The 17,166-nt window shown below is 39.4% G+C and overlaps 1 protein-coding gene across 2 annotated transcripts in view; it reads left to right on the top strand.

Annotated features, from left to right (window-relative positions):
- Positions 1-17,166, top strand: part of LOC122162567 (leucyl and cystinyl aminopeptidase) — a 57,826-nt gene that overhangs the window by 24,549 nt on the left and 16,111 nt on the right. For both annotated transcript variants that reach the window (XM_042822972.1, XM_042822971.1), the window contains exons 3-9: positions 1,375-1,513; positions 7,620-7,751; positions 9,737-9,857; positions 10,463-10,617; positions 10,823-10,936; positions 13,007-13,138; positions 15,170-15,301. In XM_042822972.1, the coding sequence (XP_042678906.1) occupies positions 1,375-1,513; positions 7,620-7,751; positions 9,737-9,857; positions 10,463-10,617; positions 10,823-10,936; positions 13,007-13,138; positions 15,170-15,301 (925 nt within the window). The remainder of the gene's footprint in view (positions 1-1,374; positions 1,514-7,619; positions 7,752-9,736; positions 9,858-10,462; positions 10,618-10,822; positions 10,937-13,006; positions 13,139-15,169; positions 15,302-17,166) is intronic.

Genomic DNA, 17,166 nt, shown 5'->3' with positions numbered 1-17,166 from the left:
AAAAAAAAAAAACGCAGTTGAAAACACTGTTCTCCCCTCTGTTCATCTCTGGTAAATGGAAGACACATTGTTGAGGTCTATTTATGCTCTTGTCTGCAGGAAGAGAATTCAATAAGAGATACTCTCTAGTAAAAGTTTTAATTTCTGTAGCTAGTTAATATAAAAATGCTTGAGAATGAACATAGTCCATTGAGAGTTTCTCACATGATGAGACACGTATTACAGACAAGACAGTGCATGAATTTACACAGCGTCCAGTAGTCAGGGAAGGGAGCGGGAAGACAGAAGAGTTGTGGGAGTGTCTGGTGGCAAATGTGTAACATTCAGATAGAAGAGCTTTGCTGCAGTCCTGTCTGCTGCTGAGGTTTCAAAACTTTCGTGTAGTGTGCGCGATCACTAATTTAATTTTTCAGATTTTTTATGTTTAATTCACTCTTACTGGAAATTGTCTGACATATTTTGGTAATTATTCTGTAGTTATGTTACTCTGGGTATAGGATAAGAAAACAAAAAAACAACCAAGGAGATTAGTCCTCCAATAAATTTGTATCTTTGGTTTTAAAGAACTCTTTTCTTCATAATCTCAAGGAAATTATTTGTAGCTGGACTAACCATGTCACGTATAGATTGGAAAGCTTCTTCTATGGCAAACAGGTACAAAGGTTGTGGAGGTGAAAGGTGACAAGGGCCCCTAAGTGAAGGTCAAAAGGCAAGAAGGCTTCACAGTGACTGAGAATAAGGGGGGTGAAGGGGAATAGTTAGTTTATAGAAGCAAGAATGTAGAGCTTGTTAGAAAATAAGGGATGGCAGACACTGGGTCTGGGATAGTGAGGGGGATGAAGGCCATACAGATAAGGTTTGAGAATCAGGGACATTTGGCAAGGAGGTGATTAGATGTCCACAGGGCAAGAAGAAACCGGTTTGAGGGGATGCCCCCCTGAAGGCTCAGAAGTTTATAGCAAGGAAGATGAGGATTATTCCACGACCACCAGAAGGAGACCATAATGACCCACTACGTATGCGCAAGAGGGGAGGGTCTGTGTGCTAATGAACTGTTGGGGGTGTGTAGTAGGCAATGCAACAGGGTGTAATGAATATGTATCCGAATTCCGGGAAAACTATTGATTATGTATTAGTTCAGCCTATATCTGTAGCATATTTTTTTCCTGACAGTGTGCAAGTTAGGTTGATCTAATCCCCACTGCACCCAGCATGTGTGCACTATTGCATAAACCATACCTTCTTTGTAATCTTACGTGGGTTACAGAGTTTGATTCGGCATGTCAGAGGAAAAGTGACAGTGTTCAATCGTAATTAAGTAGCCTTACTCCTTTTCATAATTCTTAATTTGCTTTTCTTTACTCTTTTCACTAGGTGGTTTGCTGCAACTCAGTTTGAGCCTCTTGCTGCAAGGTCTGCTTTTCCATGCTTTGATGAACCAGCACTTAAAGCTACTTTTTCAATCAGAATCAAGAGAGATGAGAAACTTTCCACGCTGTCGAATATGCCAAAGGTACTTTTGTGTGGGAATTTTAGTAGTGCTGTCCTCTAGGTAATCCGCTTAAGTGCTTGCATTGTATTTGTTGCATTAAAGTCCAGGGGATTAATTTAAAATTACAGGAACGTACATGTTGGAACTTGAGAAGGTAAACTCCAAACTCTGTGACTTTATGTAATAAAAATGTTTCTGTTTCTCAAGGACTTGAACTGAATATCTTTATAAAGCAAAGTAGACTGTTTAACACACTTCATAATGTAGGGATGTGTAGGGACGTACAGAGTGTCACATTGTGTAATGGGTGTAATATTGAGGTGGGCTGTGAACTGGCTGAAGGAAAGAAGGCAGACAGTTGGGATCAGTGAGACAGCTTTTGGGGGCCTGTATCTAGTGGAGTCCCTCAAGGGTTGCTACTTGGATCAGTACTATTCAATATATTCATCACTGGCTTGGATGAGGGAATAAAGTGTACTGTCAGCAAGTTTGCTGATGACACAAAACTGGGAGGAGTGGCTGACACACCAGAAGGCTATGCTGCTATCCAGCATAACTTAGGCTGGAGAGCTGGTCGGGAAAGGAGGGGGCTGGAAATTTAATGAAGTATAACAAGGACAAGTGTAGAGCCTTGCATCTGGGCAGGAGCAACTCCAGATACCAGTATATGTTGGGAACTGACCTGTTGGAGAGCAGCGTAGGGGAAAGGGACCTGGGGGTCCTGGTAGACAGCAGGATGACCATGAGCCAACACTGTCTTTGTGGCCAAGAAGACCGATGACATCCTGGGATGTATTCGAAGGAGTGTGGTTAGTAGGTTGAGAGAGGTTCTCCTCCCCCTCTACTCAAGAGCTGGTTCTCTTTAGCTTGGAGGAGGCTGAGGGGGTGACCTCATTAATGTTTATAAAGATGTAACGGGTGAGCGTCGGGAGGATGGAGCCAGGCTCTTCTCAGTGACATCTAGTGATAGGACAGGGGCAATGGGTGCAGGCTGGAATGTAGGAGGTTCCACATAAATGAGAAAAAGAAAAAACTTCTTCATAGTAAGGGTGACAGAACACTGGAACAGGCTGCCCAGAAAGATTGTGGGGTCTCCTTCTCTGGAGACATACAGAACGTTCCTGTGTGACCTAATCTGGGTGTTGCTGCTCCCTCTCCCACAGGGGGATTGGACTAGATGATCTTTTGAGGTCTCTTCCAATCCCTGACATTCTGTGATTCTGTGACAGCTGGATGGCTATGGGAGCGACCAGTGGGTGATATTGGCAATAGGTGGACAGTTGGACTAAATGAACTTACAGGTCTTTTCCAACCTTAGTGATTCTGTGATTCTTACTCAGCGTTAAGAAGCTGTTGCAGGAATTTTGTTGTTAACTGAAACAGTCTCAACAGCCCTTAAGATTCCCTTTGAGGTTTCTATGTTTGCTGATATTGCACATTTGCAAAATGTTGGAATGTCTTCATCGTAATGTGTGTAACTAGAAACAGTTCTTGTGAAAGATATGCCTAACATGGAAGGATGGGCTTTTGAACCTGAGCAAGAGGGAAATAGGCTGTGAACAGATCCTCAGCTCCAGAATTCAAATCAGAATCTGGATCCCTTCAGTTAAAATTTTATATGAGCATATCATTTTACATGAGCATATCTGTATTTTATGGTGATGATTTATGCCACTGAGTGTTTGAAAAAAGCTTTATTGAAGTGTAATTCATTCAGACAGCCCATCAAGACTGACATTACCTAGCATGTCTCAGAATGAAGTTGCCTCTCATCAAAAACGTTATCATCATTTATCACTCAGTAGAAACTCATTAATATTGACATTAATCTTAGCAGTAATTAAAAAAAAAAATTACACCCTTGATGTTGATGAAATCTGCATGTGCACTGTGCGGTTTAGTTTTCTGAACGCTATCAAAGGCTCAGGTGCTGATTTAGCTACAAGTTTGTTGAAAACCAAACTGATAATTATGCCTTTGCGAAATATTATCTTGCTCATACTGGGTGAATGTTTATTTTCATGGGTATGAGGTGATTCTCAACCTTTTCTTTAATGGGATTGCAAGCACTTTGTTTTATACCAGGCTGAAGAATACTTCATTGGCTGTTCTGTTCTTCATTGAAAGATTCGATATGCAGACTTTTCTGGACAATTTTCGCATTTAATGTAGACAAGAAAGGGTGCTTCTCTGCTTTTCTCTGCAAGCATTGGACAAGTGACTAAGGCTACTTTCATAAACAGCTTCTGTATTTTTTTATATAGTAAAGTATTATTTGCTGTTATTGCTTTGTGTGTAGCAGATTTACCAAGCAAACTGTGAATGGTTCTTAAAAGTTTATTGTGTTCCTAAGCGTACCTTCCACAGTTCATGACTATTCTGAAAGACACACTTCCCCCCAAAATAGTTTGCAGCTTTTCTACTGCACCACACTACTATAGGATGTTTATTGTTGCTCTGTTTCTAGTATATTCTGCCTTGCTCATTTCTGATAGACATAATAGAGAGGATGAGAATGGATTCAGAACAGAGCGAAATATCTTGAGCTGGAAGAGACCCACTAGTCCTTCTTGTGGCCCCATACAGAATCACCCAGAACTCAAACCCTGTGTCTGAGCCATGGAGGTGTGGGAAATGTCACTTTCTACCCTTTCTACTTGCAGTGAAAAATAGTTTGATGTTGTGTATTCGTGTTATCATGAACAGTAATCTTGTAGATTTTCCAGATTGGTCACCTGTATGGCAAAAGAAATTCTTGAAAGTGCCTTTAAGTGGGATACAGGTATTACAGAGCAGTAATGCGTAATAAAGAAGGAAAATTGGTTAACCCCTTCTGATGTCTGGCAGTGGCTCAAGGGGTGCATTCTCCATCCGGAGAGATGCTGCATCCTCCACTGCTAAACCTTAAATGAGGATGAGGAAGAGGTGGGTACAAGCTTCTGATCACTGAGGTGCATTGCTTGCACCTGAGTTCCCTGGGTTAAACAATTCCACTGCAGTCACCTTAACTGTAGGCTTAGCTGTTCCTGTACTAGATAGAAAACATGCATGTCTTTCCTTGTTTCTGTCATTGTGGTCTGCATAGAATCATTTCTCAAGTGACTTGATGGCAATCCTGCCATCAAATTTCCATTTAAATGACATGATGTCTCTCTATCATCTTTTTGGGAAACAGCTCCTGTTTGTCATACCACTTGAATTGCCTTCTGCTATCTTAGATACGAATCCTTCTGTTTAGCTATCTCTGTGTGCCCTAGGCAAAAGATCCTGTCACCCACACTCATTTGCTGTTATTTTACACCCAAGAGTGCAGTTTTTGAATAGATTTGGAAGTGGTCCCTGTGGGTTTTGTAATTTGTCAAGAAGACTTGGTCTCCTGTGCTTGTGAATCAGAGTAAAATCATGAAATCATAGAATATTTTTTTTGACTGAACAAAAACAAGGATTAGATTTGAGAGTTTCAATGGAAAAATGAGTTACCTGAGGTATTCCCAGTACCAACAAGTTCTCCTTAGCAGTATCAACTTTTATACATAAAACCTTTTACTGGCATAGTTTATTTCATATTTTTCTTGTCTGAAGTGTTCTAGCATGTGCCAAATTCTTGAATTTTAGATTTAGCTTGACTTACGTATTCTGTTAGGTAGTGTTGTCTCCGAAGGCACTATAGGCTAGTGTCTTAGCTCTTGCACACAGAATGAACTGTGGATGAAGGGATCATGTTGCATAAATTGTGTAGCATTGATGAAATCATTACTAGGATAAGCTTACTTCTGAAAATAAGCACTTAAGCAAACCTTTGTTAAGAAAAAAAAAGTAGATTATTGTAGAATAACAGAGCTAATATCAGAGTTTTTATTTTACTCAGGAGAATGTTGAAGGATGGGCCTCATCATTTGCTGTAAATATCTCCGTGAGCAGGAGAGCTCAGAAGCAGATCTCAGCTGGCATGCACGCAGCTAATGTGGCATTGTTTAGTGGCTGACACATTCAAGCTAGAAGAAACTGTGTCTTTGGGATTTCTGGCGTTTTATAATTTTTTTCCCTTTTGTGAAAGAGTTTCTCTGCAGCCACATTAGATTCTCTGTCAGAGTATCACCTCTGTCATGTCTTTATGAAAATGAAGCTATGGTAAAGGTAGACATTTTTAATTGACTGATGAGGTTCAGAATTAAACTTCTCCTATGTGGTGGTCAGACCAGGTGCCTGTTTCTCTATTCAGAATTAAGCATTTATTCCTCTTTCAGTCTGGCAGTTAATTTTTTGGGAGCAGTTAAATGTTAAGCCATTGTTCATATTTCAAATGAGTTTGAAATAATTCTGTCTAAAGCTAGAGGGCTTTTTTTTTTTTTTAATGTTGATTGTTAAACTGATAAGAAGTTTGAGCAAGGCCTTTGACATGGTCCCCCACCACATCCTCATCTCCAAATTGGAGGGAAGTGGATTTGATGGGTGGACGACCCGATGGGTAAGAAACTGGTTGAAAGGCCGCAGACAGAGGGTGGTGGTCAATGGCTCTATGTCCAGGTGGAGGCCGGTAACAAGTGGTGTCCCCCAAGGGTCTGTCTTGGGACCGGTGCTCTTTAACATCTTTATTAATGACATCGATGAGGGAATTGAGTGCACCCTCAGCAAGTTTGCTGACGACACCAAGCTGAGTGGTGCGGTTGATACGGTGGAAGGAAGGGATGCCATTCAGAGGGACCTCGACAGGCTGGAGGGCTGGGCTCGGGTGAACCTAATGAGGTTCAACACGGCAAAGTGCAAGGTTTTGCATTTGGGCCGGAAGAACCCCAGGCACCCGTACAGGCTGGGAGGAGCGGTCCTTGAGAGCAGCTCGGCAGAGAAGGACCTGGGGGTCCTGATGGACGAGAGACTGAACATGAGCCAGCAGTGCGCTCTGGCAGCTCGAAAGGCAAATGGGATCCTGGGCTCCATCAGGAGAGGGGTGGTCAGCAGGGACAGGGAGGTGATCGTCCCTCTCTACTCGGCTCTTGTGAGGCCCCATCTGGAGTACTGTGTCCAGGTGTGGAGCCCTCAGTACAAGAAAGACATTGAGATTTTGGAAAGGGTCCAGAGGAGGGCGACTAAGATGATCAGGGGGCTGGAGCACCTCCCCTATGAGGACAGGCTGAGGGAGTTGGGCTTGTTCAGCCTGGAGAAGAGAAGGCTGCGGGGTGACCTCATTGCAGCCTATCAATACCTGAAGGGAACCTACACCCACGAGGGGAGTAAACTCTTCAAAAGGGCTGACAACAGCAGGACTAGGGGAAATGGATCCAAGTTGAAGGAGGGAAGATTTAGGTTGGATGTTAGGGGGAAGTTCTATACAAGGAGAGTGGTTAGGCCCTGGAACGGGCTGCCCAGGGAGGTTGTGGATGCCCCGTCCTTGGATGTGTTTAAGGCCAGGTTGGACAGGGTCCTGGGCAACCTGATCTGAATGTGTGTGTTTGGTGGCCCTGCTAGGCAGGGGGGTTGGAACTACATGATCCTTGAGGTCCCTTCCAACCCGGGTGATTCTGTGATTCTGTGATTCTGTGATTGTTTCTGGAAACAAAGGTACTTAGGAAGTTTCAGAAGGTGTCTTCACTTTCTCAAATGAAATCTTCCAGTTTGTGAGTGAGAAGGCTAAAGGCGAATATTGTGTTTTATTTCTTTGTTTTTAATAATGAATGTGTCTACTTACCTAATTTTGAGGGGATTTGTAGGAAGAGACAAATATTTAATTCATGCAGTGCCTGTATTTTTAGCAGGCTATACTGAACAGTGTCTCCAGCCTAAAGCTCTTGTGGATTAATACTAATCTTTCTGTTGAATTAGGAGCTTAAACTAGGGGCTTTGTGTGAACTAAATGAGATACAGGGTGTCTCCAGCAAGTTAGTCTGGTAATACTTCATATTAAAAGCTTATTGAGTAATTTGAGGGTATATAGGATTAAAGTGTTCCAAGCTTCTCATGCTTTATTATACCATGAGAAGGCCATAGGCCTTTTCTGTTCCAATGAAACATAACTGAAATATAAATATATTCTGTAAGTTTGCTTATAAACTGTTCTTATTTACCTGAAAGTAATTCTTTTATTTATTTTATTTTTTTCTTTGTGTTAATATTTTTCTTTTATTTGCAGAAAGCCACTACTCCTGTGACAAAGGGAATTGTTCAGGATGAATTTTTTGTGAGTTTGAAGATGAGCACCTACCTGGTAGCCTTTGTAGTTGCAGACTTGAAAAACATCAGTATGGAAACTAATGGGAGTCTGGTACGTTTATTCTGTTTTTAAGTCGTCCTTCACCCTCTCCCTGTCCATCCAAATAAAACGATAACAGATGGAAAAATCAGTGAGCAAGCACAAACTTTCCACAATAAAGGGTGACTCTCTCCCTCTCCCATTTATTTATTTATTTGGTTTCATTGTGCTTATCAAAGGTGGTAGACAGTGACCATATGCTGCAGATTGAACTATTTCTGGATTTATGTCAGATTGAGAAGACTTCTACAGCGTGGATCTCATCATAATAGCAGCAGATATTCAGAAAATGTAAAACTCCTTGAAGCTTCCTTAATTGGAAGCTTTAGATGTTTAGTTTTATTGCTTGAATGCTTTTAATGACCGTATGCAATTCATGCATACAACTATGAGCTGGTCAGAGGATGAATAGGAACAGTACAGTTTCTAAAGGAAGACTGCATGCTGTTTGCTCTTTGTAGATATAGCCTAAGATCACTGAGCAGTTTCTACAGTGTGCAATTTAAGTAACTAAATAAGGAACATGATAGTTCTAGGAAATGTTCATTAGTTACTCCAGGGGTTTTGTGTAAGCAGTAATTTTCATGACTGTAGCAGGAACTGCCCATTTGTGGTCAAATGTTGGAAGTGTCAGCGCCTACTTAGTGCCGAGAAGGAGCAGCATCGCACAGGGAGCAGTAGCGTCCTAATGGGATAAGAAGCCCTTTTCAAAAGCAGTACTTAGAATTGTTAGCAGTACTAAGAAGTGTTACCAGTGTAGGCCAGTGAAGCAACGTCATGATACATATTTCTCTAATATACAGATGTAAAACATGCTATTCCGTAGGATTTCATTCTAGTTTGGACAAGTATTTCAAACTATATCTGAATAGGACAGACTTCATTTGATCTAGCTTGAAAAATTTCTCTTTTTTTTTTTTTTTTTTTTTTTTTTTTTTCCTTGTGACTTCTGTTCAGCTCTGTGGTTGAAATTTGTTTTGGCAAGTGTAGCCAGTTCTTTACTAGGGAGGAAGGAAGTTGGTCACTACACTCAATGTTTCATGTTTGCAGAGAGCCTGAAACAACTGTGTGTGGTATGCTTTCCTTTTTTCATAATGGATGTTAGATTATAAATATTTTATAAGTATTTTATGATAGGCAAAGTACGTGGAGAGGAGAAAGAATGAATGATGTATTCAGACAGAGGGAGGGTGATTCTTCTCTGTGCTTATTTTTATTCTGACCAAGCAAGATTTAGCTAAGCTAAGGAAGTCTTAGCAGAGCTTTAGAAGACACCAAGTCTAGCGGCATATAGTACTTACCAGCTTCATGAGGGAAAGCATAAAAATGATAATACCAGGTCAGGCCAGAGTGCAGCTGGTGAATTATTCTATTGGCAAGATTGGAGACTGTAAGAAGCAAAACTGCTCTCGACACCTTTTGTGCTTCTTATGCATGGGCATCCTAAGCCAGGATTAATGTGTATCCTAATGAAAATTTTTTATGTCACCTTGACATGAATGGGAGACAGTAACCAGTCAATTTTTGTGAATGTTTTTTTGCACTAAATCGAAGATACTCATACATGAGATATGGCATTGCATGAATTTTTTTGCAATTATTATCTATGGAGAAAATTTATTGCAGATGATTCTGGTGTTTTCATACTGATAGCCTAACTTATAGATTCATTGAAGTATGCAAGAAGGACCAGTTAATAGAATAAAAGGGAAGAATGGATCAATTTCTGTTTGTGCAGACTCTTCCTGAGTATATTCCTTAAAGGTGTTCAGCCTTGACCTGTTCTTGTATACACATAAGTCATTTGGATGGTCTGTATACTTTGACTAGTGAATAAACTCTAGCAAGGAAATCTGATCTGTGAGAACAGCTTTATAACCACTTATTGTAACCTGCAACTGTTGTATCTATTTCAGTAAGTTCTGACCTCTTGAATTTATGTGAGTTTCTTTATAGCTGTTCAGTTTCAAAATCTTTACTTTGTCTGTTTGGTCTAGGTATCTGTCCATGCTGTACCGCAGCATATAAACCAAGCAGAGTATGCTCTAAACACAACAGTGAAACTTCTAGAATTTTATGAAAAGTACTTTTTAATAGATTACCCTCTTGAAAAATTAGGTAAGTTCTTTTGAACTTTTTTAAGTGTAAAAAGAAACCCTAATAAATTCTGAAAAGTGAAGGAGAATGTTAATTTCTCTGAAATGTCTGTATTTTTCCTTTTAAAAAAAGATTATCAAATATCTTTGAAATAAAGTTGCTTTAAAATTGTTTTAAGAATTCATAATATAGTTTACATTATTGAATTGCAAACATTAATTGAATTGCAAGCCAGAAAATATTTGTAATCTTTTGACACTGGGTTACTTACAGTTTTGTGTGACGTGAAAGAAGTAGTTCATTGTAATGAGCTTTGATAGGAAAATGGAAAATTCTCAGTCTTTGAATCATGTTGCCTTCAGAAGTGTCAGCTGTGTTTCCTGTTTGCTTGTGTATCTATAGGCAGTGTCTGTGTAGTGCTTTAAGTTGTTTGTATGAAATAATGCTGAATAAATGTGGCTAGAAATCCGTAGAGCCTCTGGTCTTGAAATGCCAGCACATGCTTGCACCGCAGAATTTAAATAATGAGGTTTTTTTATGGATTATGGAGTAGAATAGACAGACTTGAAATAGAGAGCTGCTTTAACTCTAGCTGTTTTCAACAATTTCTTTCAAATCTTTTGCAGATCTTGTAGCAATTCCTGATTTTCAGTCTGGTGCAATGGAAAACTGGGGCTTGATCACCTTCCGAGAAACAGCACTCTTGTTTGACAATAATGCTTCTTCTGCAAGGGATAAAAAGCTAATAACTGCAGTGATAGCTCATGAACTTGCCCATCAGGTAGATTTCAGAGGTCATTATTTAGATGTGGTGAGATTTTGTAGTGGTATACAGTGGAGCTATACTTACAGAGTTGTTCATGCAAAAGCATTACTGATATTGTAAGGAAACTTTTGCCACAAAATAAAGTTGAGGATGGGTGGAGTGTCACTATACTCACTGGGTTTTGTTTCAGAAAAATAATTATGCTATTGATCTTTCATAGTGGTTTGGCAATCTAGTAACTATGGAGTGGTGGAATGATCTCTGGCTGAATGAAGGATTTGCCACTTTCATGGAGTACTTCGTGATGGAGGAGGTTTTTCCAGAATTACATTCAGTAAGTACTTTCTGTAACTACACTTACTACACCATTAGTAAGATGTATTTTTTTCGTGCTGACTATAAAGGTCTGATAATTTGAAGTTCACTTTGAGTACCACTTGTATCTCCAGTTTCACACTATATTTCATTATATTAGAATTGTTTTTTGTTTTTGTCTTTCTTTTTATTATGTGGCCCTTTTTTATTTTGGTATTAGCGTGCCTGTGTTATATGTAGGTTAAAAATGTTCTGCAAAATGTCAGCTGTCAAAGGCAGTAGATGTATATATGTATCAAATACTAATTTACAGTCTTTATTCTGAAGGTACATTGTTGGCTGGTATTGTCATTCTCCATGGGCCTTGGCAGCTCTGGAGCTTGTGGTTACTAAGTATACTCAGCATCAGTCCTGTCTTTCTATCATTATGGTAACTGCTTATGTCTGAATTAGTTTGGGATTCACAAATTAGAGGATCTGGTTTAAAAATATATTGTGGCCCCACCCAGTGGATTCAGATATCATTGCATTACACCAATAGTACAGAGCACTGCTCCCAAAGGCGTTTGTCTTCACACGCATGGCCAAAGGAGGAGGAATCTTTTTGGTGTAATAACCTGATGATGATTTAGCAACTTGCTCAGGAACTGAGTGACATAATTTCTGAGGCTCTGGAAAGCATGAGGGATTTATTATTTCCTCACCGAGGAGATGATTAGAAGCTACGTCACTAGAGCATTCCTGTCACTGAATGCAGGCAGAGAAATGAAGACTGATGGAACTACATCGAGGGGCCAGTGGAGAAACTCTTCATCCTGGGCAAGGGTATTTCAGAGGAGAGAAGATATTAGGGCTCCAGATTTCACTTCCAGGAGCACTTTTGTAATTTGCATTAGTCACAGGATTAAAAACCTGACTGGTACAGATTGTTTTCTGCTTGCAGGGTTGTGTCCTTGTCAGTATCCTGTAACTAGGTGTGAGTTCTGTGTACTTAATTCACCATTGTTAGTGCATTAAGAAGCTTGGGTTCCTAACTTGGTTCAGTAGATTTATGTTTTGGAACTCAGTGTTTAATTTTTTTTTTTATTTGACCTAGCTTGGTTGTTGTGTTTGACGACCACCAGAAGCATGTTTCCAAAGCTGTTCTGCTTTTAGGGCATGCAGGTGTTGAAAGGAGGGCCAAAAAAGCCTAGGCTACTGTTTTAAGAAGATCCCATTTACTGTTGGAGTAGTTTTTTCTGAGAGGTGTCTGACAGGGTGCCTTTGCCCATGTTGTTCCACACTTGGTGGTGCCAAAAAAGTGTTTTGTTGAACACAAAATTCACTCCAAATTCTCCACTCAAAGAGAATAGCTTTAAGTGTTCAACCATAAAGGATATCTTGGTTATCTCATTATATAAGTCTTTTCTATTTTTCCAGAAAGTCATTAAGATCCACTCCTTCTGTACAGAAACTGTACAGATAATTGTTTGGTGAAGTCATAAAGAAATGAAATGGATAAATATTAATGCAGTCAGCTTATTTAGAAGTAGTTTAAAAGTTAGCTTTTGGGGTTGTTCCATTATGCTAACAGTGTATTAAATTCAAATATCCTTCATCTAGAAGGAAGGAAGGAAGACTTTGGTACTAGGATCCTGTGGTAAGATGTTTACGTTGCAGCATCATTGTTATTTGTAATTTTGTTAGACTTTAGACTTTTAAACATTAAAATATTCTACAGAAATCATGTTTTTCTATTTTCTTTCCTGGAAATGAACTGAAAACATTGTTAAGCAAAATCTGAAATAGAGCACATAATTACTTGTTTATTAGGTACATTTGTTTTCAGTAGTGCTGTATATACATTACTGAGATGAGCGCTTAAGGGTCTGGATGATGATTAAATGGTGGAGGTAGATTCTACTGCTGAAATATGTCAGGAGAAGAGCAGATATCATGAATGCAGATTCTGACACATCTATTGTTGCCTCCTCTGAAAGGCGAGCAGTGCTATATCAGACTATGGGAAGACTGAGGCAAAGATGAGTTTTACTATTGTACTTGTGTATGTTCCAGCTTCTCAGACACTAAAAAAAAGTTCATCTTCTAGGATGAAGATTTCCTGAATCTAATATTCAAGGCTATGATGAAGGATTCCTTGAATTCTTCACATCCAGTCTCTTCTGCTGTCCAGTCATCAGAGCAAATTGAAGAAATGTTTGATGCACTCTCTTACATCAAGGTAACATAAAACATATGTAGAAATAATTAGAAAGTGATGTATTAGCTATTGTAAGCATGAATATAGGATTATGTGTAAGTAGACAGTACGGTACAGGCAGTCATTTGGGGCTACCTCTGGTACCTTTCAGTGCTGTTTATGAGCTACCAGCTTTTAATGAGGGGAAGAAAAAAAATGGTTTGTGCTTACTCAACACGCTTCTGTGTGGTGCTTGTTTCAGTACAGAGTTAAGTTATGAAGGTGTGAGAAGGGACCTAGTGGGTGAGACAAATGACCAGCTGCACATATATCCTGTTTCTGATAGCAGGCTTTATAGAAAAGCGTGAGAAAAAGGCACTATGTTTTCTTTCTTATGCAGCTTGCTTTTTTAAATCAGCATTTTAGGGACATGCAGAACTGGAGACTTGAGTTTGTCGTACGCTGTTTTTCTTCAACTAGATTATATCCATTTCTAATTTGTAGTGAGAAATATGTGAGAAGTTTCTTCTTTTTCCCTTTGCCCTTTCTCCCTTCTCCCTTTCCTTTTCCTTTTTTAAAAGCTTCACAGTGCCTTACTTGGAGAGAGCAAATACCTTTCTTTGTTGAATTTTTTTACTTACTGTGTCTTAGATATCTTAGGTCCTATGTATTGTGTCCGTTCTACTAGTATTTCAGGTGGAAAGCTTAATGTCTCTTTTGGATTAGCTGTTATTTTTTCAGCACCATGTATCTGTATGTGCTTGTACTTTTTTGTCTAGTAAGAAACCAGGGAACGCTGCTGCTTACTGTAAGATAGTCTTTGTATTCCAGTGCTCTTGGCCTTGTGCCTTACTTTGCTAATGCTCTTGGCACTTGGAATTGGAAGACATTTGTAGTGTTATAGTTTGCAGCCTTATGGGTGTGGCTGTTACTGTGTTACACAAGATGCTTTGTTCTACTGTATTGCTGTCCTACAGTCTGACACAGATGTATTTTATTGTTTGAAGTAGAAATTGATGTGCAAAATTATAACAGCCTGGTTGTTTTAAAGATTATCAATAATGTGTCAGTGGGACAAGAGTCCACCTACTACAGCAGCAGTCTTGGAACTGTTTGACAGCAATACAAAGAAGTAGAACTTAAGTATGGACTTTTGCTAGAGACAAAATAATGACCATGTTTTAAAGCTGGTAGTGAGGGGTATTCCTACAGTTCAGTGAATAATTAGATCAACAGAGTTCAGACAACCTTCACATTCAGGCAAGATGTTACTTGAATTCCCAGACTAGAATTTAGAGTATGACAAAACTATACATGTCCTCAAGAAAATCTGCCTTTTAATGTTTGTTGATCCTTACTCTAAAATGTACCATTAGTGCACCGTTACCTTTTCATGATGTATGGCTGCTAATTTACATTTAGCAGTCCAGTGTGCAAGTCCTCTGATAATTATTATTATTAATGGTTGTGATGTGTCTAAAATAACAAAAACAACTTTACATCTAACATTCCTGTCTACTCGGAAACTGGAACTGCTCAGCTGTCAGGGAGCTTTTGATACAGATGAAAGTCATACAGATGTCAAACACTGTCTTACAAGTACATTTCACTACCATGCAGAAGTACATGCACTACCATGCATTGATAATGAAGTATGTCAGCCTGCAGAGACTTGTCAATTAGAAAATGATATTTTGTAGATGGAATAAATTGGAGGGAAAAAGTAGTATTACTGCCTGCTTTGTAACTGTGTGTGGAGCCTTTGAGATACACAAAAATACTTATTTTTCCAAAGTAACTGGGAAAAAATTCAAATGATATTAGACATATTTGTGACTGTATTTGAAGTTTATGAAGTATTCAAAAATATTATTCCAAAGTAGCTGTGTGCTAAGATAATTATTCTGATGATAAAATAAATTTTGGGATTAAATGAAAAATAAAATTTGGGATAAAACATGCCATTTTATGATTTTTTTTTTGTGTGTGTGTGCTATGGATGAGCTATTGTGTGCCTATTCTTCAATGATTTCTGTAACTGTAATTTACCTTTTTTTTTTTTCCTCTCCAAAGGGAGCTTCACTTCTGATGATGCTGAAGCATTATCTCACTAAAGATGTTTTTCAAGCTGGCGTTGAGATATATTTGCATAATCACAAGTATGGATCTGCTCAGAGTGATGACTTGTGGGACAGCATGAATGAGGTACTCATCTTTATTACTATGCTTTTGTATTTTGTTTTTCACTTCTCAGATTGCGCTGTGCATTTTGGGTTATATACTTGTTTATGAAAGAGATAAGACAATATGCTGCAAATAAATACTCTTGCTTATCATAGTTCTGTCTGGTGGTGCTTCTGGTTGAGGCTTTGTCCAGAGGCACTCCCCTGCTCACTGCTGGGCTGGGATGCTGGGCCCAGCAATGAGCTATGAGTGACACATGAGGAATTCCCACTGCAAGTTTTGCTTCTGCTTACACAGTTCAGCTCCTTCATGCCTCACAGCACGTTGTGGGTTAGAGCCGCTGTCTGCAAAGACCTTCCTTGTTCACTTCCGAGAAGCACAGAGGGAAGCTGTGCTCACACACAGTCTAAAACCAGATCAAGAGATGCAGCACACTCCGGTCGTATAAATACAGAAAGTGCTGTATCTTTTAGGACTCCATTTACTGGTATCCCAAAGGGGTGCTGTAAGTGGGTATGCACTGCCATATCCACCCTACAGAAAACTCAGCATTGTGTGTATATATATGTGTGTGTGTGTGTGTGTATGTATATATATATATATATATATATATACACACACTCTCTCTCTAGAGATACACTGTTAGTGTATTATAGCCAGACTAAAATTAGTCATCTTAAATGTAGGACAAAACTTTTCTTTCATAAAGGATCTGAATCCTGAGTCTGTCTGTAAATATTTGCTTCTTGGAGTGCTCTGTCCTTGTGTAACTTTGTGTCGATGGCAGTGTCTGTTTCTGCAAGTAGAGCTGGGGCTGTAGGAAAGCAGGATTGTTGGGTAGCCAAGTTCTGCCACTCTGGAACTGGAGGGCAGGAAGGTGGCTATGCCTGGCAAGGGAGAGAGGACCTGACAAAGGAGAGAAAATGCTGATTCACAGCAGCAAAAGAAGGGATCCCAGCAGGAGCAAGTTGCTGGATATCTTGGCTTCAAGATGCTCAGTTACAGGAAGAGAACAGAGCTCTTTGTTACACATGGTGGAAAACGTAGCGAGTACTCTGTGAGGTGGGCAATAGCGCATGGAGTGACCCCAACAGATGCTTTGCATCTGATCTGTGTGAGGCAGAGCTTCACTGCTTTTCCAGCATGGAAGAGGGGCCATTCTCAAGATGTTAAGATTTCTCTCTTAGTCTGTATCTGTGCCTCCAACAATAACTCAGTTTTAGTCTTTGTTTTGTTATAGCCTGCTGTTTGTCTTTGGGGCAACTTTAGCTTTTCTGTGAACTCAGCAGGCCTCACTCTTCAGCCTGTTGAAACTCAGTCGTCATCTTTAAGAGTCAAAACTAATTATTAACATGCTGGGATTGCTTTATCTGCCTCTATTAATATTGTTAAGTAAATTGCCTCCAACCAGCTTAGTTACATCTCACCTTAGAACTGGAGTGTGTATTCCTTACTTAAATGACAAACAAACCTTTGTATCTGGGGCTTATTTAATAGTTACCAAGTTCATACTGCTAGCTTTATCTGCCAGAAGGTGCCTTCCTGTGATGTGGGTTTTTTTTTTTTACAATTTTTTTTTTCTGTAAGTATGTGTTAATACTGTTAATTTTGTGTTTTGTCTTAGCCTGCATATCATGTACACTCACTGATGTGTCTCTTTTTGGAAGGCTCAGTGTTTAGCTTGACTAGTCCAGTATTGCAGTGAGTTTGTTTACAGCTGGGCCTTTTATGTGTTGCTTCCCTGAGAAGTACCATCTTTGAATTTACTGAAATGTACTATCTCTGTATTCATTTCCATTGTTACGGTGTTCTGTTTCTCTGCATATTTTTCTTTTTGCACCTTGAATTGTGATTTTCTCTTCCTTTTTTAAGTAGTCTTTCAGATT

The sequence above is a fragment of the Centrocercus urophasianus genome, unplaced genomic scaffold (assembly GCF_019232065.1).
Source record: "Centrocercus urophasianus isolate 14NV4802_14NV808 unplaced genomic scaffold, USGS_Curo_1.0 seq_21, whole genome shotgun sequence".
Classification (NCBI taxonomy): domain Eukaryota; kingdom Metazoa; phylum Chordata; class Aves; order Galliformes; family Phasianidae; genus Centrocercus; species Centrocercus urophasianus.
This window is presented reverse-complemented; position numbering and strand designations above follow the sequence as displayed.